General features: G+C 36.4%; 1 protein-coding gene and 2 long non-coding RNA genes across 4 annotated transcripts; 1 reads left to right on the top strand and 2 right to left on the bottom strand.

The window, feature by feature from the left end:
- Positions 1 to 1579: 1579 nt before the first annotated feature.
- Positions 1580 to 8764, bottom strand: LOC306995608. Its single transcript, XR_013796898.1, has 3 exons — positions 8670 to 8764; positions 2951 to 3041; positions 1580 to 1788 (listed from the first exon to the last, which is right to left on the bottom strand). It is a non-coding gene; the product is annotated as an uncharacterized lncRNA (long non-coding RNA).
- A 2568-nt stretch (positions 8765 to 11332) lies between these two features.
- On the bottom strand, positions 11333 to 20665 carry LOC306995645. Its single transcript, XR_013796903.1, has 3 exons — positions 20537 to 20665; positions 15410 to 15487; positions 11333 to 11447 (listed from the first exon to the last, which is right to left on the bottom strand). It is a non-coding gene; the product is annotated as an uncharacterized lncRNA (long non-coding RNA).
- Positions 20568 to 25843, top strand: LOC306995644 (uncharacterized protein). Of its 2 annotated transcripts, XM_079607431.1 has the most exons (5): positions 20568 to 20701; positions 22298 to 22701; positions 22970 to 23033; positions 23640 to 23760; positions 24633 to 25843. In XM_079607431.1, the coding sequence occupies exons 1-5, from the start codon at positions 20667 to 20669 to the stop codon at positions 25188 to 25190; spliced, it is 1182 nt and encodes a 393-aa protein (XP_079463557.1). In that variant the 5' UTR covers positions 20568 to 20666; the 3' UTR covers positions 25191 to 25843. The 2 variants fall into 2 exon arrangements, with proteins under 2 accessions (XP_079463557.1, XP_079463556.1); XM_079607430.1 differs by lacking the exon at positions 20568 to 20701 and having other exon boundaries at positions 21180 to 22701; positions 24633 to 25833.
- Positions 25844 to 26811: the final 968 nt, after the last annotated feature.

Genomic DNA, 26811 nt, shown 5'->3' with positions numbered 1-26811 from the left:
ACAGTGAGGCCCGCTACGGGAGCAAAAACAGCATCTGGGGCATAGCAGACACACACGCATCTTAAAACCCAGGGAAGGATTCCTCAAAGATTCGTTGTCAGTGAGAGCACAGAGAGGAGAGAAAGATTTGCACTCGCAAACTACCGAAGAATCACAGGGTATAGAAACGAAGCCATCATCCACACCAAAGAGCTTTCCTAAAAGTGCCCATGTCAAACCTAAAATCCGAATCTGATGGATTTTTGTTCAGTCTTTCTTTGTCCTGTGAACCAAACAGCACAGCACTGAAGTGCATGGTGATGATGATGATGCCATGCACTGTTGCCATGACAATGTGCTACATGTGATTGTGTGAGCAAGACAAGTGACAGATCAGTTGGCAGTGAGATGGCAAACAGATAACACTCGTTTTGTGCTCCACCCATCAAGAACAAGACCAGTGAAAGTCACTCAGGCTGTGAATCAATGAGTGTGTTTATCTGTATCAATTTCACAGCAGCTGTGCCGTGTTGTAAATTGCTTCAGAATATTATCTCGATTTGTCCCCAGGTGTTTTGCACTTGCAATGGCAACCTATGGAGCAAGCTGAGGGCTAAACGCAAAAATGTGATAACTGTATTTTGGTTAAAGCACACTTACACGTTTTTTTAATTTTAAAACGACTACTTTTGTTACTTCAGTTGTATATTTGTCTAAATAATTTTGAGGTGGAACGACTTGTCTCTGGTTACACTATACCATTCAAAAATGTAAGGGTCAGTAAGATTTTTTGGTAACACTTAATTTTACAGTGTCCTTGTAACACGTTACATGTAGCTACTGTAGTAACAACTATAAACTATGCGTAATTACTTGCAACTAGCCCTAAACCAACCCCTATTCCCAACCCTAACCCTATAGTAAGTAAATGTAGTTCATTACTATTACTCAGTACTTAAATGTATAATTACACTGTAAAACGGACATGAATTTTTTATGTTTAAAAAAAAAAAGTCTCTTATGAAAAATGGAAATAATTTCATTTTTCAATAGAGCTTGTCGACTTAATAAAATCCTATCTTTCTTCCTGTTCTCAATCTGTCAGAACTGACAATCATAAATTAACTGCCATTAATAAAACTGACAATGACAAAACAAAAAGGATCTTACTGTTCTAAACGTTTGAACGGTAGACTCTATTGGTTCTATTAAAGATGGGTATTGTATAAACAGCTGAATCAGAATTTAAGCCCAAACTATCCATTTTATAAGATAAAGTCATTATAACAAGACTCCAGAAAAGTTGAATGTATTAAATGTTATGGGCACACTCTTCAAAAAATGTACTTGTGATGCATGTCCACTTGATAGCTAGACTTCCATTATAGGTTTCTACAAACTCAAAATTGTCTGTGTCAGTCAACAGCATTTCATAGATTGTAGCACTAATAATGATAAAAAAATAATAAAAAAAGTCCTATAAAACAGTCAAACTTTGACATCTTCTTGTATGCCTTAGCTGCTTAAAACATCATGGAACTATGAAGATCTCACGTACATCAGAAAGATTCATGCATGAAGGTTGACCATTGTGACCTACATTCTGATGATGAAGAATCAGAATCGGATTCTTGTACGCTCTGAGTCTCGATGACCTTGGTGTAAACAGGCTCATCACAGGTGTGCTCTGGAGCCGTTGTCAAAGACAACAAGCTGCCCACTGATGACCCCGGTACTGAGGAGGAAAACACACCGGGTCAGATGACTCCCTGAAGAAAAATGTAATGGCCTGGATGTGAGATGCCGTGCCTGTTGGAAAGGGATGGAGAGAAAAAATAAATCTCATGAAAACCTGTCGCGTCGACATTTCAGACCAAAATCAAGAGAATTTTTTTCTTAAAGAAAGTGAATTCATTTTCAGGATAATTTAATAAGAAAAAAAAAATTCTTTTTCAGAACTACTTCTGAGTTTGTTCACCCAAAAAGGAAAAATCTGTAATTTTGAAGCATAAAAATTAAGCGTGAAAATGAAGCGCCACCCTGGATGTCGTTCCAAACCCATAAGATTTTCGTTCATCTTCAGAACACAAATGAAGATCTTTTTGATGGAATCTGAGAGCTTTCTGTCCCTCTATTGACAGCTACGCAACTACCACTTTGATGCTTCCAAAAGTTCTTAATGAGATCGTAAAACTAATCCATATGAATTGAGCGGTTTAGTCCAACTTTTCTGAAGTGACATGATCACTTTATGTAATGAACAGATTTAGGTTTTTATTCACACATAAACATTGACAGAAAGCTCTCAGATTTCATCAAAAAAGATTGTCATTGGTGTTCTCGATATGAAAGAAAGTCTTACGGGTTTGGGACAACATGAGGGTGAGTAATTAATGACAGAATTTTCATTTTTGGGCGACCAAACCCTTTTTACTCTACTGTAACGAAAAAAGTAAAAGTAAAAAAAAAAAAATGAATGAATATATTTACAACATTAACACTGTTAATTTTTCTAGTGAATTGCTTTTAAACAGTCTGTATTGTATGAAGTGCAATACGAATAAATGTGACTTGATAAAATGTAGAAAACTACTGATTTAAATGTTTCAATACTATCTTTTTCCACACACTATTTTGCATTATTAGTGTATACCATGCAGCATGCTAGTATTCCACCACAAACACACCCAAAGTTTCTTGATCAATGGCCACAATGGCGATGGCTCATAGCTCACTTGGTTACCAGCTCAGATATTTAGCCATTAAGCCACTCTACATAACAGTTTCTTTCTGCCGGGAGTGTAATTAGCCCTTTTCTTATTTACTGTGTCTTCCAGAAAGCAACTAATGTGGCACACTTGTCTAAATCCCACTGGTGTGCTTGAGGAGAACACATCGCTTCATAGAGCTCCAGTGGAGCCAGAGGAACTCAGAAATTCCAGCGAGAAAGAGCCTATTTGGCAGAGAAAACCTTTGGCGGGGCGATAAACTGCTCCCACTTGGCTTCCATTGCCTTTTCCTTATTCAGCCTCTTTATCGTGGTTCTGCTCCTTCCAGGGTCCCTGAAAGATACGGAGAGAGGGAGAGAAGGACAGACAGAGACAGATAAAGAGACGCACAACATTTCTTGACATATTAATTATTTGCGTGATCTCTTCATAATGTGCTCGCCAAACCTGGAGTATTATCAAAATCGTATGTCACCTTGAGAGGACGGAAAGGAATAGAAGGATGGAGCAAAACAAGTGCGCACATCTCAAGCTCCCTCTCCTCTCGGCTTGGGTTTTAACGGCGGCTGATAAAGTTTCATTATTTTTTGTAATATCTGCTCTCTGCCATGCTGTACCGTTTTCCCATAAAGCTTCACTTTATTGGAAATTGGATTCTGGGATGGTAGGAGCCCCTCCAGGCTCTTCTGGGAGACGCTTCTTACAATTTCTCTCCCTCTTTTTCCATTTGTCTTGGCCTCCCTCTCCTCATCCTTCACTAGCACCAACCTGTAGCTCCAGGAGATGAAGGATTAAATTCTCTATCTCTCTTTTTCCTCCGTATCTCTCTCTTAAACACCACCTAAATTCAAGGGCTTCATCATTTCTCCATTAACTCTGATCCTTGTTGTTCCAGTTTGGTGTTGTTCCTGTAAGCTCTCATTAGTTGTGATGGCTAAGGCGAGTATCTCTATTACTATTGATCAAAATTGAGCTTAGTGATTTAAACAAACCCCTAATCCTAAAAAGGCAGCTATATATATTTAATGTACACTACAGTTCAATGTCACACGATCCTTCAGAAATCATTTTAATATGCTGATTTGGTGCTCAAGAAACATTTCTTATTATTATCAGTGTTGAAAATGGTTGTGTTGCTTAATATTTTTGTGGAAACTGATACCTTTTTTCAGGTCGAAGTTAAAAAGAACAGAATTGATTTTTTTTTGTAACATTTTAAATGTTTTTTTTGCTGTCACTTTTGATGAATTGAATGCATCCTTTAATAAATATTGATAAATAGTATTGGACGGATTGTCCAATATTTTTTGTGTAAACATGATAATTTTAGGTAAAAGATAAGTAAAGATTCTTTACTGTAACTTTAAATGCATCCTTGCAATGCTGAATAAAAGGTTATATATATATATATATATATATATATTGATCAATGGTGCATAAAACCATATATAAAGCAAACAGCTTTATAAAATGTATATGTAAAATGTAAGTAACAATACTAAGTGTGATACTAAACAACAAAATTGGATTGGATTCATATTTAAGATGACAACATAGCTGTCATAGTCTAGTGGCCACAAAAATTATGAAGTGTCTATACAAATCCAAATATTTCTACATGCTTGCATCTTAAAATATCATTTAAAATGTAAAATATGAAGGTAAAAAAAAAATGGTGCAAATCTAATTAGGTCAGGGATGGGCAACTATGGTCCTGCAGAGTTTAGCTCCAATCCTGATAAAAACTCACTTGCCTGCATCTTTAGTAATCCTGAGGACATTGATAAGCTTGTTCAGGTGTTTGATTAGGGTTGGAGCTAAACTCTGCAGGACAGTGGCCCTCCAGGAACCAAGGTGCCCATCGCTGAATTAGGTCATGACTTCAGGGGACACAGTCTGGTTCTCTGTATTAGTGTGGTTCAGTCCACACACACACACACACACACACACACACACACACACACACACACACACACACACACACACACACACACACACACACACACACACACACACACACACACACACACACACACACACACAGAGAGACCATCTGCCATTTTCCAGAATCAATGTCACTTTAAAAAAGACGCACGTGATACACTTCTAAGCTATTAAACTCAATTTTATGCATGAACAGACAGTTTCACAATCACTACATGCACATGAAACCAATTAAATCAAACCAGCATGCACTCTAGAAGAGGTTACACCTTCCTAAAATACAGAAAAAAAGTTATGGCGCACAGTGCTAATTAGCAGAACACTAAAGAGTGGAATTATGCGTGTTCAAAATTGCACAACTATTTATGAAATCCCATACTACCATCCAAACGTTTTTGGGTCGGTAAGATTTTTTGGTAACACTTTACAATAAGGTTCCTTTTGTTAACATTAGTTAACATGAACTAACAATGAAAGAAAGAAAAAAACTTCTAAAGCATTTATTAATCTTAGTTCATGTTGATTTCAACATTAATGCATTTTTAAAATCAAAAGTTGTATCTGTTAATATTATTTAATAGACCTTAACTAACATGAACTAACAGTGAATATATGTATTTTTATTAATTAATGTTAACAAAGATTAATACATTCAGTAACAAATGTATTGATCATAGTAAGTTATGTCAATCAGTGCATTAACTAATGTTAACTAATGGAACCTCATTGTAAAGTGCTACCGATTCTTTTAATATTTTTGAAAGAAGTCTGTTATGCAAACCAGCTGCATTTATTTGATAAGAAAAAAAAAATATATATATATAAAAATAAAAAAATACCAGTGTTCAATTTTGATATTTTAAATGTAATGTATTCCGGTGATGCAAAGCTGAATTTTCAGCATCATTACTCCAGTATTCAGAGTCACATGCTCCTTTGAAAAATCATTCTAATATGCTAATTTGGTGCTCATTATTATAAATGTTGAAAACAGTCGTGCTGCTTACAATTTTTGTGGAAACTGATGCTTTTTGTCCAGGACAAAGTTAAAAAGAACAGCATTTGTTTGAAATAGAAATCTTTTGTAACACTATGCTGTCACGATCAATTTAATTCATCCTTTAATAATCAAAAATAAATAGTATTGGACGCATTGCAATGCATCAAAACATCTGTTTCAACTTGGTGCACAAGTAGTTACATTACGCTTTTATTGAGTGAGTTTTGTTGACTATTGGGCTTGAAGCTATATCACTTTATTAGTGTGTTTTCTCACACACAACTGAAAAAATTACCGCTGACCAAAAACTGGAATGTCTATAATGTATATTGGAATGTTTCGACACACATAAATCCTCACAAAAGGCCACGGGTGGCCTAGTATGAAATGCTCTAGGCTAGTAATTTTAAGATTGCCGGTTCAAACCTGGAACAGGCAGTTCAAGTACTAGAACACAGTTGTGCCCTTGAGCGATGCAGATAACTTTTGTTCCAGGATTTTCCAGTGGGTATGCCAATGTAGAAAGCATTCTGGAAGATACCAAGGATAAAAACATAGCTGTTAAATGATGGATCAACCGACTAAAAGCAGTTCAGAAAAGAACAACTGCATCCTGAATCCCCAAAATAACATTCAACTTTTTGAACTTTAATGGAAATATATTATTATTTATGATGACCTACAGACCAAAATGTTTTTGTGTCCACACCCGTTCACATACACTGGCTGCTTTAACATGCCAAGCACATCAGACTCCAGTCAGACCAGGTAAAAAGGGCGTTATCTTAATGAGTTCATTGTTAGAACGCTGGGGTCACTACAACAAAAGTAGCTCAATGGTCAATCAAAAGTAGCCCAAAAAATGCCCAATGAGATTTTCTCCATCGGGTGGCTGAATTCTACATTAAATTTGTACATCCGGGTTTTTTTTGGCAGTGTTGGAGCACCGAAATCGTACTTACGGGGGTGGAAATCAACCCGTTGGAAATTTTTTTATTAAAAGTTAAACGTAGCCGCGGAAAAGACGCAAACTTGTCAATACTGTGCGTGATGTGCTACTCATAAACTATTCAAAATGACTCAATGATTCTTTGACACACTCAGTAAGATCTAGTTTGTTATTCTACACTGAATTATGTCATTCAGCATTGATGTCAGTAAGAATTCCACCAACACAATGAGAGCAATATTAGGCTGTTTAATTAAGAGCACATTTTAATTTGTTTAATTTTTGAAACTTATTCGCTTAATTGACTTAGGTTTTTTTTGTCTTGTGACGGCTTCGGTCAATCACTTGCTTAGGATTAGTAACTTGTAACCAGTTATAAATAAACAATTCCATTATTCAATTTTGATCCAAATCAGGAATCAGAAATACAGGAACGTTGTGCTTTAGACCCTTCAAGGCCCAAATCCTAACTCGAAGACCCAAACCTGGTCTTGCCAGTCCAAGAACCACCTTTCTTTACTTTTTACTCTGTAAAACCTGACATATGAAATAATAGTCTGTTTTTTTTAATGGAACAGTTTATTGACCATTTAAACAAACAAAAAAGTTTGCATATGTTTTGTTTTTTTAATACATCAGGCTATTATGGCTCATACAGTATGATAGGAGAATATGGAGCTCACACTCAAGGAAAAAAACGCCTCAATTTTATTCAGAGGCCAAAACTAATCAAGAATATGCAATCTTGTGCAGTTGTTGATATTTATAAGGCCAAAAAGTAAGATGGAATTCTGATAGCTTGTATGTAAATCAATGATAACAGTATAGCAGACTACTTGCGTGCATACCAATATCAGGTGTCACTCACTCAATATCTCCCAATAATATGACTTACTAAGATGATATTTAAATGGTTTTATCATCAAAGCTCTGCATTTTTTTTTAGTTTTTTTTGGAAGTGGCAAAACATGTAATAGGCCTACAATGCAGTACAATGATAATTGAGAGATGTACAAACATTACGTAAAAGCCTGATGCATAATATTTGATATTCACATTTTAACATGATTTTTTTTAATGATATATCGATAAACAAGTAAACCTAATTTGCTTCAGTCCAGTAGGTGAATGTATTGAAATATAACAAACAAAATAACTGTAATGTGGCCTCTTTATTTGTCCCTGGATTTTGTAATGCTTCCTGTTCCATGTTCTGTCTGGCATCTTTATAGTCCTTTTAGCTTTTCATATAGTTTTCCTCTTGATTGTCTGTGTCTTGTTATCTTGTTATCTCGTATATATAGCACTTGTGCTTCTTGTTTTGTCATTTGTTGTAAGTTATGATAGACTGTTTGCTTTGATTCTGTTCCCTTGCTCGCCGTGTTCCTAGTTAACCTGCAGTTGGATCCTCTCCTCTGTCTGCCTTCTCTTGCTTCCGCTTATTACAATAAAAGTTATTCTTACATTTACTTAATACAAATCTGTAGATTTCACAGCAAAAATATTCATATGGACCACAACATTTTTTAGAAATATATTAAAAGGCCTTTCTTTAGAGTCCTGAAATCTCATGTTTTCAAACGGACAAAAATAAGAAATGTTTCTTGAGCACCACATCAGCATATCGGAATAATTTCTGAAGAATCATGTGACAATGAAGACTGGAGTAATGATGCTGAAAATTCAGCTTTGCCATCACAGATATATATATATATATATATATATATATATATATATGTATATATATATATATATATATATATATATATGATACTGATTTTGCACCACATGTATGCATTTAAAATATATTAATAGCTGTTTATTTATTTATGACCCTTTTATTAATGCATCTCAATGTAAATATTATCAAGTATTAAGTACAATGTAAATATTATCACAACTTTTTAACTGCAATATACATTTATATGTATATAAAGTTAAAAAGTTGTGATAATACTTCACAAAACCGACCCCAACTATTGAACGGTAGTCTACATGCAATGATGGAGGAGAGCTTAAAGAATGACTTTGTCCCAGAAAACAAACTCTATTATTTTTTCTCACTCACCTGGCATCCCAACAGGAAGTAACAGGTTCAAATCTTCCAGAACGCTGCCTCCAGCAGCCAATACAAACAGCACAACTGACGATACACACACTCGCTAGGAAAAAAAGAACATATATTTTTTTATAATATATATCCTACAAATCATATTTATAAAGTAAAAAAAAAAAAAAAAGTGTATGCAAATGAAATTATACTGCAGGGCACAACATGTAACCTTGTGTCAGCAGCTTTGAAATTCTGTATAATTGCTTAGTTTACAAGTTGATGTACAACATAAGACCTAAAACATGCCTTTCTGACAGCTTTCTTTTCATTTTTTTAAACACAACGTACAAATCACATCAGATACAGAATCAAAGCTTTGTGTATCTTGAAAGCCCTCTTGACAGAAAAACAGCAGCAGACTGAGGCTGTCTAGCCAATCTTTCATCCAGCAATTATTTTTATAAAGAAATCTATCTATCTATCTATCTATCTATCTATCTATCTATCTATCTATCTATCTATCTATCTATCTATCTATCTATCTGTCTGTGCGCATGTGTGCGTGCGTGTTATATACAGTATATGTGAGTCGGTTGCTTTTGTGAGGACTCCTTTATGGTATCGACAGAGTTTTTGATTAAAAACATTTATTTTACTTTTTGTATCTCCTGTGTGAACACACCTATGGACACTGGTGGTATTGTTTGTGGAAACTGTGAGAATCAAATCCAATGTTAATTGATTCGGTGTTCAATCTCCTGTTAAAAGTTGAAAGAAAAAAATCTGTCTGATATAAAATAAGAAAGAAAGAGAAAGAGAAAGAGAAAGAGAAAGAGAAAGAGAGAGAGCGAGAGAGAGAGAGAGAGAGAGAGAGAGAGAGAGAGAGAGAGAGAGAGAGAGAGAGAGAGAGAGAGAGAGAGAGAGAGAGAGAGAGAGAGAGAGATGAGCTTTGGCTCATTTGTTACAAGCTAACATTTCAAGGCCGTGTATAAATGAATTCCTCTCACTTTCTTTTCAACATGAAGTAGAGGCATCGCTTTGCTCTCTGCTTTCTCTTCAAACTTCAAGGTTAAGATGTTTAATCAGGCCTCTGATGAATGACATCCACCTACTCACTGTTAGCAGACAACAAGCTTCTTGACATCACGCAACCTTCACAGTTTAGTTAGCCACAATGTGATACGTGGGTTAAATATCCGGCTTAAAAGACACAAAGGTGATGAAACAGGATTGCTATATTATATATATATATACTCCCATATTCAAAGCACAGATGACCAGGTTCTTAGAGAAGTTGTCGATAATAAGATCTTCATTCAAAAGTCGAACGATCATTTTTATAGCGGTTAAATAATACAACCACATTGAAATGCATTATTACAAGGGTCATATATAAATAAACAGCTATTAATACATTTTAAATGCATACATGTGGTGCAAAAATCAGTATAATTTTAACTAGTAAGATCTTTTTTAAAGATTATTGTTCAAAGGTTTGGGGTCAGTAAAATTTCTCAAGGCTCAAAAACACAGTAAAAGAATCAAAAACACACACAAAAAAAAAAAACAGTAATACTGTGATAATTAAAATTCTACTTTAATATATTTAAAAAAAAATATTTGACCCCAAATATTTGAATGGTAGTGAATGTGTCTATACTTTCAAAATAGCCTTGAGAAATACTTCCATATGGTATATCATTGCTGTAGCAGCACAGTTATGTCCAGCAGATACGGACGAGAAGTGTGTGCGTGAAGTACAGGGCCCCAAAAAAAATTTATCTGGACACTTTTAGATACATTAAAGATGATATCAGTGTCAAACTTGATAACAAAGTATCAAATCAAATGGAATGTCCTAGCAAAGCTCCTGCTTGGTAAATCATGCAGTGCGTATGAATGATATGGACAGCCTTCAGATCCAGTAGCCTACACCTCTTACAGGCCGCTTGAGGTAACTACAGTATAAACACCATGTCCCCGTCAAAACCAAAAAAATGTTTTTCAAGTGCAGGCAGAAAATGCAAATAGCTTATCAAAGGAGTAATGATGCATCAAAGATGTACTTTGATTCCAGCGTGACATTATATTCCATCAAGAGACAGTCTAAATGAGCCGTGTTTATTTTTTCTTTTCATTTTGTTGCATTAGATCCTTCTAGTCAGAGGGTAATCGCTCTATCCTGCTGGGTGACACTTATGGTTGAATGAATTTTGTTTTTCTGGAAGCTGAGACCCTCACGGTGAAAACTCTTTCAGATTGCCGTGGCTCATTCCAGCAGAGAAAGGCATTATTTTCCTGTTTTCCTTCGTTTAATGCATTTATATGTTTGTGTGAACAACATTTTAATGTCAGGGAGTTTATCTGACGTGATGTGTTAGTATTCCAATCATATGCGTGGAGATGTGTGACACTACGAAGTTATCAGGAATGCTTTAATCACATGTAGGCAGATTGTTGAATTATGGCATAAAGTCATAAGCAGCTTATTCTGAACAGGAGACCACCTGACTGGCATGTGAAGTGACTAATCACAGTTTGTTTTTGCCATATAGAGAAAAGGTTATCTTAAATAATTATATAAAAAAAAATGCTAAATCAAAATATGAATTTCTGGAAACTTTTGTAAAGTTTCCAGAATAGAGAGTATAAGAAAGGGGTGGTGAGTGTTTTTACCCTGCAGGAGGCGTTGAGATCAATGATCTGTAGACAGGGGTAAACGGACCAGCAGCCCGCATTTTCCTCCAGTTGGATTTCCATTCTGAAGAGGATGTTGCCGCAACATCACACCACCTGACAAAACAGCCATGTTTGGTTTAGTGGGTGAGTGGAGAGGAAAAATGATAGATGTACTAAACTGCAAATGCATCCCAGCTAACAGGAAACATTCTCAGAAGTTCGGGTAACATTCTGGCGTTGTTCTCTGACAAACATTCTACCAGTAACGTTAACAGAACGTGCTTTAAAAGTTAACTGGTATTTAATAATGTTCTAAAAATAAAAAAGCATAGCTGATATACACAGGTTTCTTGTATACAAACAATACCGGATGCGCGCGCATCCAAGAGGCAAGACTGCTATATGTTATGCCGAGTTCTGTAAAAGAACATTGTAATTAACGTAGATTTCGCATTGTTTGTAAATTCTTGTTGACTCAATAATAAACTGCAATTTCAGAGTTGAATCTGTTTGCTTGTGTTTCATTTGCATATTAATATAACATTATGTAAAAAGTTAGTTAGTTGACTAGTATGAAATTGTCCAACTAAGTTTGCGAATCATAAAAACATGACATACCCTATGCATTTAGGTTAGTTTACAGCACAACAGCTCCGCGTCATCTCTGCTTCTGCTAGATATAGCCGTAAAGACTGTTGCTTTCTGCCTCTTAGATGCGCGCGCATCTACGTGATGACGTTGCACAGAAACCCATGTATATTCTGCCAAGACCAAATTAACATTACCATGCTAAACTCTTCTGAGAGTTGTCATGATGCTCATTTAATATCCTCTATGAAAAAACAAATCACAAGTGAGATCTCTTTAATGCTTCGTTTTCTAGATAATAATGTGATTAAATGGAGAGCAAATGGACAGTCTCCAGGCTGTCAGATATTTCTTCAAAAAAAAAAAGACCCTAGTAATGTAAAATCTCAACAATGTGCTCAGAGTCAGACACTGTAATCGAATGTCAGACTTTAAAAGTGAACTTCTTCCAAATTTAACGTTTTCACATACATTTTCTCATGTCTTACTGTATGTCAATAATTTTATTTGTAATTCTCTAAAAGAATTCCAGGAGAAACATGGAAACAACGCTAAAAATTAAAAGCTTAACTGAGAACTCCTGAGTGTCATACAATATTATCTAGCACTCTATATGAGTGCTGCAAGGATGACATATTTGTGTAGGCCAAATACCCAGAAATTATTTTTAGCACTTACAGTTCCACCGTCCAAAAGTCAACGAGTTTTTGCAGTGATTTGTGCAGATTATCCTGATGAACAAAACGTGTAAGAATCATAAACCTTTTTTTGACACAGAGCTTATTTTCTACAATAATCCAAAAGCCAAAAAAAAAATCTAAATATTTTTGGGGGTTGAAGAAACCAGGGTGATGCTAACTTCTGGTTTGGCCTAAAAAAAAATAGGCCAGTAAATAGATCTCTATTAGAAATGAGAACTTTATTTTTTCAAAATTAGTACATCAGCTACACATATCATCAAGGCCAAAAGTAAAAATAACAAAATAACTAAAGCAATATTGAACAAAACCCCACAACAGCGGTGACCTCATCCTCTTGAGACTGTTTCACTGAATGCGGCCACAATAATTGCACTTTTCCTTTCAAAAATGCCAGTCTTCATGAGAATGAGTATGAATATTTCAACACGCTTGGCTACGGTCGTGTCTGTCATAAATGTCAACCATTTTGTGACGCACAGAAAAAGGAAGAGAGGAAGAGAGTGAGAGAGACACACACACAGCTCTCTTGCCTGTGGTGAGACTGTGTTAGATTCCCCCACAAACAAAATGCCATTGGTGATGTCTGCCAGGTTTGAAACCATAGCCGCTGGGCAAGACGCATAAGATGCTGAGAGTGGGGTGGAGAAGAAGAACGGATAATACTAGGGCTTGCTGCAGGAACACACAGTTAAGCATTGAAATGACTGGTTACATATGAATTTAAAATTAATCACAGATGTGCTGGTGTCGTCAGATAAATGAACTCAAACATTATACTAAAATGCCAGTAATGGCATTATGACTTCAGAATTGTATTAACTATAGACTTCTGTATTCTTTTTGTGCTTAATTTGAATTTTGTTTGATTAACTGATCACTGTCTATTCGGATTTCTGTATAAGCTATTGAACATTTCCACCATTATTGCCTATAGGAAAAAAAAATATTGTTCTTTGAATACACAAACGCATACACGTTTTCACAATGGCTCAGTGTTGCCAAGTCTGCGGTTTTCCCACAGAATTGGGCTACTTTTACACTGCAACCCCCTGCTTTCTATAATAACAGCATCTTAAAGTCCACAATAATTTTTTAACGTTTTTTTTTTTTTGCTTTTAGTAGGAATATGTTAGCCTTAAGGTTATCCATAAGTTAGTGTGCTCCAAAAAAATGACAAAATTCGCACTTAGAAGATTTCTGTCCAATTAAATGCTCTCTAGAATTTAAAGCGTCCCGCCCCTTACGCTATTAATAGATAGCACTACATAGGGGATAGGGAAATGAAGGTTTGCTGAGCTAAACGGCTCTGGCCGAGCTGTGATACTGTATACAGTCAAACCAAAAAAAATAGACACCATATATCATTTTGTATATATTTTTTTACTAGTGGGTACAGGACACCATAGCACATTTGCTGTATGTAAGTTAGGAAAGCAAGTTGTCTGAATAAACTTAGGTTTAACTGTAAATTAAATGCTTTTGGCTATTTAAAAAAATGGGTAGGAGCTGTTCAATATGTCCCACCCTGTCTTCCAGTGTCAAATTACACCAACACATTGAATAACAGTAACACTGCTCATTCCAAGGCACTTCAGTGGGCCTTTAATTACTATTATTATATAAGAAATGCTGTATGCTATTTGGAGATTTGTAAAGTCATTAAACAGATCTAAAAAGGCATAATCATATTTTATGAAAACATACATATTTATTATATACAGTAAGCAATCAAGTGATTTGGCAGTGCTTAACTAGAGCATCTGTGAATGCTGCTTTTTAGAGCTAAACTGCACCAGCATATTGATGCAGACATAAACAATAATTAGTGCACAGCAGGAATCCTAACCTTGTGCGGCATAAATGTATTCGAAGAAATAAATGTGTCCTCTCTTTTCCGTAACCAAGGATACTTTGGTACCAATCTCTAGAGGGGGGGTTATAAATTGTTTATAAATTGTTAAATTGTTTAGATATATAAACAGGTCTCAACATAGGATTATGTCGTCATTTTCTTTTTTTATTATCACTGGTCTACCACAAAAAATGTTCTTCCCTGATAATGGAATTTATTAAAGTCATTGCTTTCATCAAAATTACAAAGTGTGTTCTCTATTGATTTGATAACATATTCAGCTATAGACTCACAAATACACTAATACAAATACATGTTTATCATAAAGTTCTTCAATGATGAGTTTTGTAACATTTTAAACTTTATTCCCCCTCTTTCAATGGTTTATGTCAATGAAAGGTTAGATTTTTTTGAATGAAAGATCAAAATTCACAGCCTTCTTGGCTCATATTTATATAATTCTGACCACGACTATATATTATACTGGTCAATATATAATAGTATAAAATATATATTATATATATACATATACATATATATATATATATATATATATATATATATAATGCAAACCCATAATCATTGTAAGATGTACTGACGCATCCTTGTTGTTTAGCCCTTATAAAATTCACATATTTAAGCAGCAGCTCATGAATTCAAAATAGGCAAGCAACCCTAAAATGAGGGCAAGTGCTCTAATATGACCCCTTGAAGTGAATGTAATCGACTGGATGGGCACAATTCTCAGAACGTGACATTCCACATCGAACTTGCACCTATATTCGCACAGCAAATCAGCTGATTTTAATTAACACGTTTGTTTGCACCTATGCCGTGTGCCGTCTCATATTTTTCACTCAGCTGCAGAAAGAGGACAGTGTGTGGAGATATAATCATTGGGTATGTGTGAGAGTATTGCTGATAAAGCCTCACACCTCGTTTTCCCGTGAAGAATGTGGAGGGGTTTCGTGAACGAGATTGTCATCGGCTTCAGAGATCTCCTCCTTTGGTGCCTAGTAGAAAAACACAAGTCATTTCAGGACGATTTCACTGCCAGCACAGTTGCATAGGAATGAGAATTAAAATACAGCCCACAAATTCCAAAGATGTGACATTACGACACAAGAAAGTTCATTAAAGGCAAAGTGCTCAAAGTTTTTCCCCACTTAGTAATAATGCAGTTCTAAGCCAATTATCTCAGGCTTTGTCATAGATATACAGTTCGTCGAGATATACATTTTGCTCATGACACATGCAGTGGGGCTATTTTTCTATTTAATATGAAAACGTTTATCACAAATTATAAGCATAAACATTTCAGAATTTCAGTATTCTAGAAACAGTGCAGAATTTTAAATGTTTTTTCTTTATTTATGTCAAAGTGTTATTGCTAAAAAAATGATACACACACACATTCCTATTAAATATGAAAACGCTATTCTATAACTTCCAGTTCATTAAATATTTTAAAAACGTTTTCTCTTGGTTTTCTCTTACATATGAAGATTAAGGGAACATTCGATGTTAGAAATTTTGCAAACATTATGGGAGCGTTCATTTTTAAATGTTCTCTGAAGTAGTAGTAACATTTAAAAAACGCTAAATATACATCTAAATGTTAAATGTCGCCTCTGGCTTGCTTAGTTGGGGACTCTTAATATTCAGCAATATTATTGATTTGACTGCACTGACACTCTTGGATGAGAACTCTACTTAGCTGGATGATGAAATGACTATTTTCTGCAGAGCTGCTTTATAGCTCAATTGAACTTTACACAGTTTTTACACTGATTTCAACTGAATGTCTACTATAGCCTTTTCAGAGCTGCTATGCTATACAGCAGAGTTGAATACTGTTTGCATCATTGAACCGTTCATTTTCTGTTTATCACAGTTTATCGCTTTGAAATAATCTAAATAACATTTCAGGAAAAAAAATTATGTTTTTGTGCTAACATGTTGAGAGAAAATACCATATAACTTTGAACGAACATTTACCTAACTTTGAAAGAACGATTAATGTTACAGGGAGAATGTTTGTTCATAACTTTTAGAGAACCTAGTCAGAATGTTAGTCGAATTCCCTATTAGCTGGATTTAAATCCTAGATATTGACTGTTGTCTCAGAATTTTGTACTCCAGTGAATACTGTGCCATGGTGCTCCCCTTCTCAGTCTCGTTTACCCTATCAAATGCTATCTATACTATCTCTTAATTCTGGAATAGAGGTAGAAAAGGAGACAGAGGTCTCTGCTCCGGCCGCTCCCTCGCTCATGTCCTCCATGCCCTTGTCCACATCCTCCCTCTCCCCTGCTGATAGATGATCTCATTTGCAGTAAATCTGCTTGTGTCTGAGCCAGACATGCCAGAGAGCTCTGCCTCCACTGACAGCACACTGTTCAACCCCTACTGAGCCTAAAGCCACAACATATGAGCCGCATTTAAACACAGTTTAAGGAACTGTTACCTTAAAGAGCAAATCAACTTCACATCGACCATGCTTGGTTACTAAAAACAACATTATATGTTCAATAAGACCAGATGGTTTATGGATTATGTTGACAATTAATCCCATATAGAATACATTTAATGTTTAATCTATAGCTTTGTGGAGCTGGATTTTGAACCAATGAGACTATTTGTGAAGTTGAAGTCCAACAACAAATAATTTGCCTGTCCACCCTGAAAGCCAGAGGGCTGCACAATCATAACTAATCGGAAAATAGGCCTATTTGATGTTTAATATACAACAAAGGTGGGTCGCAGGTTTTATGGACTTAACTTCTAAAAGAGACGACGGATCAAGGACGGATTATGGACCACGACAATAGGACCAGGTCTCCAGTCGAGACACTATTGCAGCTCTATTGTGGTAGACCTTAAGACCTACATTGATATCTCTTTTAGAAAGTATTACACACAAGGTCATGTTCAGTCTCTATTGTTGATAATTTTGAATCAGTTGAATTATTTTGTACGATTTTGAACGATTCATTGATCAAATAAACGATGGCTCTACAGTGCGACCATTTCAGTCACATTTGGTCTTGTTTTATACATTAATAACATATGATAAAGTTATGCAAAATCACATTAGCAATTGAGCTGTTTTCCCCAAATATCAGCACAGTTCCAAATTTGGCTAATAATTCCAAATAACTTCAAGCTTAATACACAAGAAGTTAATATACGTGATTTACATTTAGACACAATATTGGTATTTTTGCTCAGATGAAAATAGTTCCAATGCATTGCATATTTCATTACTGACTGAAATTAATCGAGTGAGTCAATGATTCAATGGCCCAAGACTACATCCGAAATCACATACTTCTCTACAATAAAGTACGTTAAAAACAGAATGTGACAAAAAAGTATGTCCGAATTCACAGTATTCATAAAAGAGTAAACAAAAAGTACCTGGGCGAGATTCTGAAGTGTGCATACAATGGACAGTTTTGGACACTCTACTGTCCCATGAGGCCACGGGAGAGAATTTGTGAATGGAAGTGAAGCAACGTAACTGACACTGGTATGTCACGTGATAATTATGAAAACATGGCGAATGTAGTACGTTCGGATTACATTCATACTTTATGGAACATACTTTTTTTGCAGTCGTGCAGAAATATTTATTGAAAATAAGTACATATTCATTATCAAGGGAGTATGTGATTTCGGACGCAGACAGTCACTTGTTTCATTACTGAATGAATCAGCCATTTTGAAAACGTTGATTGAATCAATTACTCGCTTACAAAGATAGTGCTGCCACCTACTGGTGGTTTTAGTTTCACATTTAAACTTAATTTCGATTTTTATTCATCATTTCATATTTCTATATTTAAAAAATGCATGCCACCTAAGAGCTGCATTTAACAGTTTGTAATGCCACTTCAGATGCAGCTTCTGTGCCACCTATACAGTGCAGATGAATTTAGTTGATACTGGTTTCATGTTTTGACTCAGCTTTATAAATGAGTATTTGTAAATAGTTTTGTTGTATTAGCTGTATTTAGTGTATCAGTTAAATGCTGTTACAATAATTTAGATCCTTATTGTTTTATACCGCTTCTTTTTAAAAAGGGTAGCTTTACTGTAGTTGAATTACTTTTCATTATGATTCGCTTGTACACTGCCAAACTATAGTTTGAAAGCAGCTTAGGAGGAATACTTTAACTTTATGCTTTAAAAAAAGAACAGCATCTTATAATACTCCCTCTAGAATACATCCAAATACTCCGTAAGCAAATACAAACGTGCATATGTTCGCTTCATTGCTTTTGAGAAATGAGCACACAGGTGGCAAATAAAAGCACACCACAGGAGCACAAAGGACATTTGTTTAGTCTATCCTTGGAGAAGCCTCACGCTACTCTGTTTCATCGCAAAAAGGAATGCGTACAACTACTGATTACGCAACTAGAATGTTAAACAGACCATCTGGAAGAATGGTTTAAGAGCACTGCTGGAGTTGTTTGAAAACGCACGGTGCAAATATCACGACAGCAGCAGCACTACTTATAATCGGATAACAGCATTCCTTGCATTACTGTTGCCATGCCATCTAATAACAATTCACATCGCTTAATACTAAGAACACTCAAAAGGAACCTGCCTGTACATGCTTGAACACATAATGATAATAAATGCAAAGCTCACAGCTCTGGCACTCATTCGACATTGTACATTCCCATGATGCATTAGGCTCTCTGCAGATCAGCGCGTTTTACTTTACTATTTAAGGCATGTGGTTATAGGAAGAGATGGCACTGCTCTGGCCCACTTCACAGGAGTAATTGTGTTTCAAACGACAGGCTCTGTGTCTCATTCATTACGTCTGCGTCGGTTATGTAAAGCCACTGGGAGAAACACAGAGCCGTGCTGAGCTCCTCAGCAAGACTAAAGAGCATCCTTCACTCTTTATAGCCACGAGACTCTACGGAACAGTCTGTCTCAACACAAGAGAAAGGAAGTGGGGAAGGGTGATGCCCTTGTCGCAGGTGATGCTGTCAGTGTCATTAATTTGCTCTGTTTCCATGTCCATTAAGAGTAATTGGAGTACTTTAGGCTGAGGATCAAGACAGATGTGGATGCTCCTATGGAGCTTGGACCGTGTGCCACGGGAGAAAACGTCCACACTAATCACATCAGAGTTTAAAAGAAAGGTAGTAAAGATTTTTTAAAATGCTGAAACTGAAAGAAAAAAAAAACAGTTGGAAAGTAGGCCTAGCCTAAGTTCTGTCATGACAACTCTTGTAGTGTTTGGCATGATAATGAATATTATGTAGGCCTATGCTGCTAATTAATTAAACAACATTCACTAGCAACTATAGGCTACACTAGGCGGCTTAATAACCAGTTAAGACAGAAAGGACCTCAAGCTGAGAAACAGTAGCTGCCCGTGCCTACACTTTAATAGACAAGGTAAGTTAGCATACTTCCTGGAAAATAAATTCCAGCACAACAACCATAATGAAATGACTTTTCAAAATAGATAATTACAACTCTGCTACACGGTTAGTCTGCATATGGCAATTTATCTGTGCAATAAAATACATTACTCGCCTGTTGAGTAATAAAAACGCCATCTCCGCATCACTTTTTAACGGGTTTCAAACCCCTCAGCTCAGTTCTCTTCTCACCATCTCCGAAAAGCTCATTACATGATCGGTCGTGTTCTTGTTGCCAGCAAAAAATACTGACTCTCCTTTGTTCGGCGTTATTTATTTATTTATTTATTTTAAACGGGGATTCTCAGGAGGTTGGAGATTTAGCGTGCATCATTCATCATTTCTCGGAGCAACTTTTCCTTATTATACAGATACACGACGAGACACTCGAGTGACGTATGTGCGTAACTCTCCAATTTCCCGCGAAAACCAAGACAAAATCACGTTTTGGAAGAAGGATTGATGAAGTATAGCCTACTGACTCATTATTTAATTGTTTCTCATTTTGAACAAAAAAAGGTAAGTTATTTGTGTGCCTTTAACTTTTTCCTATTCCAGAGACTTATTAGTAGCCTATGCTTGTTGTGTCTTACATAAAAATCGTGCTACCTTCTCTTCTTGTCCCAGATAATTCATGATGAGTTTCTTTGGTTTCAGGTGAAGTGACTCCAACACAATCCTCATCACAGCTTCCTCTGACTGAACTGTAGACTCTACGGGTCAGTGGTTCCTGTCTGCGATGAAATCTCTCCCAAAACATCTCACATTTAAACGGTTTGTCAACCATACATGGTCCAGAATGTAAGGAGACATCGCTCTGAGTTTGAACTGCCATTTTCACTGTTTTAGTTTGAAAGAAGAAGATTCGTCAGTCCATCAAAATTCTAATGAATTAGATATATACACATTAAAAATATATATATTTATATAGCAATGATGAATTAAATTGATAAAAATGTTTTAATTAAGACATTTGATAATTTTACAAAAGATTTCTGTTTCAAATAAATGCTGTTCTTTTAACCTTTCTATTCATCAAATAATCCTGAAAAAAATTATTTCCACAAAAATATTAAGCAGCACAATGGAGAATATAACATTGATAATAAAAATAAATGTTTTTCTAGCACTAAATCAGCATATTAGAATGATTTCTGAGGGGTCAAATGACACTTAAGCCTGGAGTAATGATGCTGAAAATTCAGATTTGACACTTCGGGTATAAATTAAATCTTAAAATATATTTAAAAAAGGAAAAATCGTTATTTTAAGTTGTAATTTTATTTCACAATATTACCGTATTTTTGATCAAATAAATGCAGCCTTGGTGAGCAATAGAGACTTTTTTTCAATAACATCTTTTTTTACAGTACTAACTTTTGACAAACTTAACAAAAGTAACAAACTTTTGAACAGTAGTTTAGATATATTTATATATATAAAAGCAGCAGCAGTCTTCAACATAAAGTCTTGCAGTGCGCCAGCAGACTAATGTTGTCCGTTTGGTCTCCAGTGGTAACAAGACAATTTAAAAAACCAGTCTGAACCTGTCAGGGCCACTGTATTTGAAGCCATGCTGGATGGATTATTAGCGTAGCTGTGTATTACAGATATTGCTCAGGCCATGTAGGTTTATAATAACAACCATCCTAATACTAAAGTTCACTGAGTGAAATAATATTCTATTTCATATGTTTTTAAAGTATATTGCACACCAGGGACAGACTCCAATATTCCGAATATTAAATAGAACCTGAACAAAACAATAAAGTGTTGAGCAAATATAATTGTGCAGTCAGCATGTGCACCTCTACAGTCGGCACTGAGATTAATAAGGGTGAGTTGGCTGCACTGGGTCCATTAAAGCAAGGTCCCCTGTGCACTCGTTCATTCTGAATCCAGGAAATAAAGTTAACAAGCACTTAGACACCTTCGCAACCTCTATATAGACACCTCAACACTTTAATAGTTTCTACGACACTATTAACAATCAGTTCAATAAAATCTCTTTGCCTGTCAGAGGCTAAGCAGGACTTGGGACTGTTAGTTCTCATCAAACAGCTATTTGTTGCTTCCCCTTTAGATCTATAAATATCCTTAATTAGCGTCTCCCATAGAGCCCTTCCACCCCTCCGGTAGCAGATTGAACTACCTAGCCATCACTTCATCCCTACATTCTCTTCTGGTAGCATCATGGTTACTGCTTAGTAAGTGCTAAAAACACATGGACGCTATATAAACAGCGTCTGCAATGTCTACCGGCCACATTTGTCTTTGCTTTCATTCTCTACAGCATCTCTTTTTGTGTAGTTAGTGCGTCTTTGTATTCGTATTGTGGCTGGACCTTCCAAACAAATCGTTCTTCCTTAGATTTTTCAATTTTCTCACTATGGCGGATGCTATCAAGTCACCATCCAGGCCTCAATATTGTCATGAGGTACCTTGGAATCCCCTGAGCTACAGATGGCCCAGCGTAATCTTTAACCAACATTACGGCTTGCCTCCGTTATTGGACCCCCGAGACCTCAGCTGGATCGAAGGCATCTTCAGGAGGCTGGGGACGTCGTCTTGGCCCGGGTACTTGCGCACACCCGCGTTCGCTCCCTTTACTCAGGCCTCAGGACAGCACATCTCTAAACTGCACAGGGAGATGAGTGGAGGGGTGTCGGAAGTGGTTGGTGAGATGTGCAAGTGGAAAATTAGCTTGGATGTCAATCACTTCGCTCCCTCTGAGGTTACGGTCAAAATACAGGACGGATTTTTGGAAATTGCAGGTATGGGTGAAAAAGTGTACTATTTAATATATCATCAATATATATACATTTTTTTTTTTTCAATTTCACCTTTCCAACAGAACTCAATCTCAGATAACACATTATACATGTAATTAGTCTACAAAACAGAATAAGCCTGGAGATATTGTACATTTTATAATTACTAAATATTTAAAAATATATATTTAATATGATTTACAAAATATATTATGCTCTTATTTGAGCTAATCAATCTGAATGATTTTGTGTTCATATATTTGATCCAAAGGAAAGCATGAAGAAAGACAAGATGAGCACGGCTACATTGCTAGATGTTTTGCAAGAAAATACAAGTAAGTGTTAACATGCACACTACACTATATCTGAACTGCTGTTAAAAAAAAAAAGTTTTTGAATCGGTCTTATCCTCACCAAGGGCAGGCTGCATTTATTTGATTAAATATACAGTAAAAATAGTAATATTATGAAATATCATCATCGTTTAAAATTGTTTTCTATTTTAATATATACTTTTAAGCGTATTTTATTCCTGTGATGGCTAAGCTGAATTTTCAGCATCATTACTCCAGTCTTCAGTGTCACATGATCCTTCAGAAATCATTATAATATGCTGATTTCTACTCAAGAAACATTTATTATTATTATCAATGCTGAAAACAGTCGTGCTGCTTAATATTTTTGACAACCGTGATAATTTATTTTCTGGATTCTTTGATGAATAAAAAGTTCAAAAGCAACATTATAAAATGTATTTACTGTCTTTTGATCAATTTAATGTGAATTAATTGCTGAAAAGTATTCATTTATTTAAAAACAAAACATTAACTCAATGTCGATTTTATTCTGTTTTAGCATATAATATTTCACTGTCAAATTGTCACAATGCTGTCTATATCAATAAAAGCAAATTTATAGATTTTTCCTCACCACTTCCTAAGACTTCCAGGTGGGGCTGATGCTGAAAATCTCCAGTCGCTTCTGTCCGCCGATGGGATCCTTACAGTGGAAGTACCATTACCCAGCATTCCCCTCCCTGCTGATGTCATTATCCCTATCCAGGTATTGATTGGTTCTGACAGCCGTTTAATCTTTAATAATGCAGTCCGAACTTATTCACTAACTGAAGCTCAAAATTAGGCACTCAGTGTTCTGGGTGGCATGCATTGCACTTGTTTATAAGTTATTAAATGTGTCACCCTTATATTTAAGTGGTGCTTTCTGTCATTCATAGTGAAGTGGCACTATTATTGTCACTATTGAAAACTTTTCTAGGTAAATCCAAGGTTGAACACTAGCCATTCATTCTCCAGTACTTAATTGGTCTTGTATAATAGGTAGACATCGCAGGTAGGTAACTGTCTCTCAGGTGCTGTATTTTAGCCAGTCTAATGTTAAAAAGCTGACAGCTATTTGCATTTGCAGGGAAAAGCACGGGGAAAAGGGCATCTCAAAACGTATTATTTCAATTGTATTGTTATTGCAGAGAATGTGGTCATCATGCTTTAAAAATGGCAGATATTGTTTACCCATTGCATGTCTTATTCAACGTACGCCAATTTGCAGCACCGTTAAGCCGTGCCGTCGTAACAGGCTGCAAAACAAAATATATATTTCTTACATTACTGCAAAAAAGATTCCAGAAATAATTAGAGGTATACGATTCTACAATGCCCCATAAACGTCAAATGCCAAAGTCGAAGTCAGTTTATAAATTAATCACCCTGCAATTCCAATTACCAGGCTCATAATTGTTCTAATAACCAACAAAGAGATTAAATGCGAGCTCTTATTTTCCCGCAGGGGACGTATGGCCTTTCTTCACCACCCAGAAAATTAATAATTTTTGTGTACAGTGACCCTGGCATTTTAGGGTCTTGATTTGGCATTTAAGCACTTGACTTAATTTGAAAACTGTTTCACGTTTGCCACAGGTTGAGACGGAGGCACAAACCATGGAGGGAAAACAACAAGACGACAACGAGCCTCAAGACGCCATTGAAGCCGAGGCTAAACCGGAATCATTTGAGGGAGAGACTCCTGAACCCTCTGTCTCAACTGAGCATCCTGAGGGCGAACGAGACCAGCAGACTGTATCTGATGTAGATCCATCTAGAGAACCACAACCCCAGTCCATCACAGAAACTGCACCAGGGGCCTTTGAGTCTGGAAGAGAGCAGGTTGGAGAACCCAGCGATGGCATAGAGAAGGACAAAGAAGGTGCTATTCAAGAGGCGGTTGAGGGCATCGAGCGAGACACGGAGGGAGTCCATGAGTCTGCAGACAAGCCTCAGGCTCCAGAGACTCCAGACACCATCACCTCCGAGCAAGGAGAGCAGGCAGAGGTCACGCAGCCTCGGGAACTGGAGGGTGAAGAAGGATATACAGACCCTGCCGTCACAGAAGATGAGCAACCAACCTTCGGGCAAACCCAGGAGGTGTTCAACCCTCAGCTGGAGCTCCAAAAGAAAATGGATGTAGAGAAAATGTAGGCTACAGAAAAACAACATCCCCAGCTAGTTCCTTAGGCTACGTCTACATTAATCCAGATACATGTGAAAATGGCATTTTCTATGTCCATTCTTCTGTTTTCAAGCGTTTTTTGAGAGTTTCTCGTCCAAATGTTCACTGAGATGATAACAGAGATAAAGTTCTCACGCTATTCTGGCGCGATAATTGTATTAACAAAATATGTCACCACTTACTGGCGCATCCATGTCGCACTCAATCGCCATTACATGGTCTAAAACACGATTGCCCTCGTGCCGCAGGACAGCAAGTACATTTTCTGTCATCTTCCAGGAATGTAATGTGAAGATTGTACAAACTAACATTGTTCTTAGGCAACACTGTGAAAGTGAATACAGTTCCACATAGCAGGCACATACCAGTATAAACATAGATATTGTCATTTTCGAATACCTCAGGTGTTTTCAAATGTATCACTTTGGGCGAGCGTCTTCAATATGCTTTGTTTTCGCAAGACACACTGTCTCAGTGTAAGCAGAAGGCCAAAGAAACATTTTTTTTTTTCAAATGTATCTGGATGAATGAAGATATAGCCTTAGCCTCTTAATTCCCATAGATGTTTTTTTGAGTTTACTGTAACATGCATCCTCTTAGCACTAATAAAGACCTGAGCATGATTGTGTGAAGCTTCTTGTTGTGCTTTACAATAACAAGAATAATTAATCAGGGAAAGCTGAGAAATGTTCAAACTTAGGCGACAGACGGAAATCTGTCACATTGGCACCTAGTTGACTTTCTGTTGAGAATTTTACACGAATAATTTTATGCAGTGAATATGGTTGCACATTACATCCCTTGAGTTCTAGTAAATATCGTATAATTCTCATCTAACTCGGGTGGTTATGATGCCAGCTCCTCTTGAGCATGGCAATATTCGTGATTCATTAACCTCGAACTCTGAAAATTAGACAACGAGAGAGTTCGGATCGATTTAAAGAGAAAAATCCAAAGGGCAGACACATCAGTTAATCAGCAGTGGAGGGCCGTTTTCTTCAATATTTTCTCCCCACATCCTCGTGGAGGAGATTGAAAGTGAGCCAAAGCGTTCGGAATAATCTCCACACTAATCTGTCATCCAATTACCACCACCGTGCAGAGACAACTCCCATGGAGTCGTTCCCATAAGCACACAGCCAGTCTGCCATCCGAACACCCAGATGTGATCGAGGACAGAGGATTGTGAGACGGAGACAACCGAAGGAGAGCATGATGCTCGATTTATTACTCGAAAACATCCGAAGGTTATACAAGTGGGATACACAAACAGGTGTAAAGCTGAGAAATAATATCAGCTCGATCTGTAATGCAGCCCAATTATTAACTTGATTGAGATTTGCAGAGAGGAGTAATAAAAGGCTTGTTTTCGTAAAATCATTTATTATAAAAACGCATAGCATACATCCCTACACAAAAAGAAAAATGAACACCCACAAATAAGAAAGAAAGAAGACACAATAAACAGCACTTGAGAAAGAGCTCCAGCATTCAGGCCCAGTTCTCAGAGAAGACCTTCATATAAATAGTCCAATGTGACAAAAATTCAGATTATTCAAACAGGGCCTTCATTCAAACTCAGGGACAAAA

Source organism: Phoxinus phoxinus (assembly GCF_949152265.1).
Source record: "Phoxinus phoxinus genome assembly, chromosome: 3".
Classification (NCBI taxonomy): domain Eukaryota; kingdom Metazoa; phylum Chordata; class Actinopteri; order Cypriniformes; family Leuciscidae; genus Phoxinus; species Phoxinus phoxinus.
This window is presented reverse-complemented; position numbering and strand designations above follow the sequence as displayed.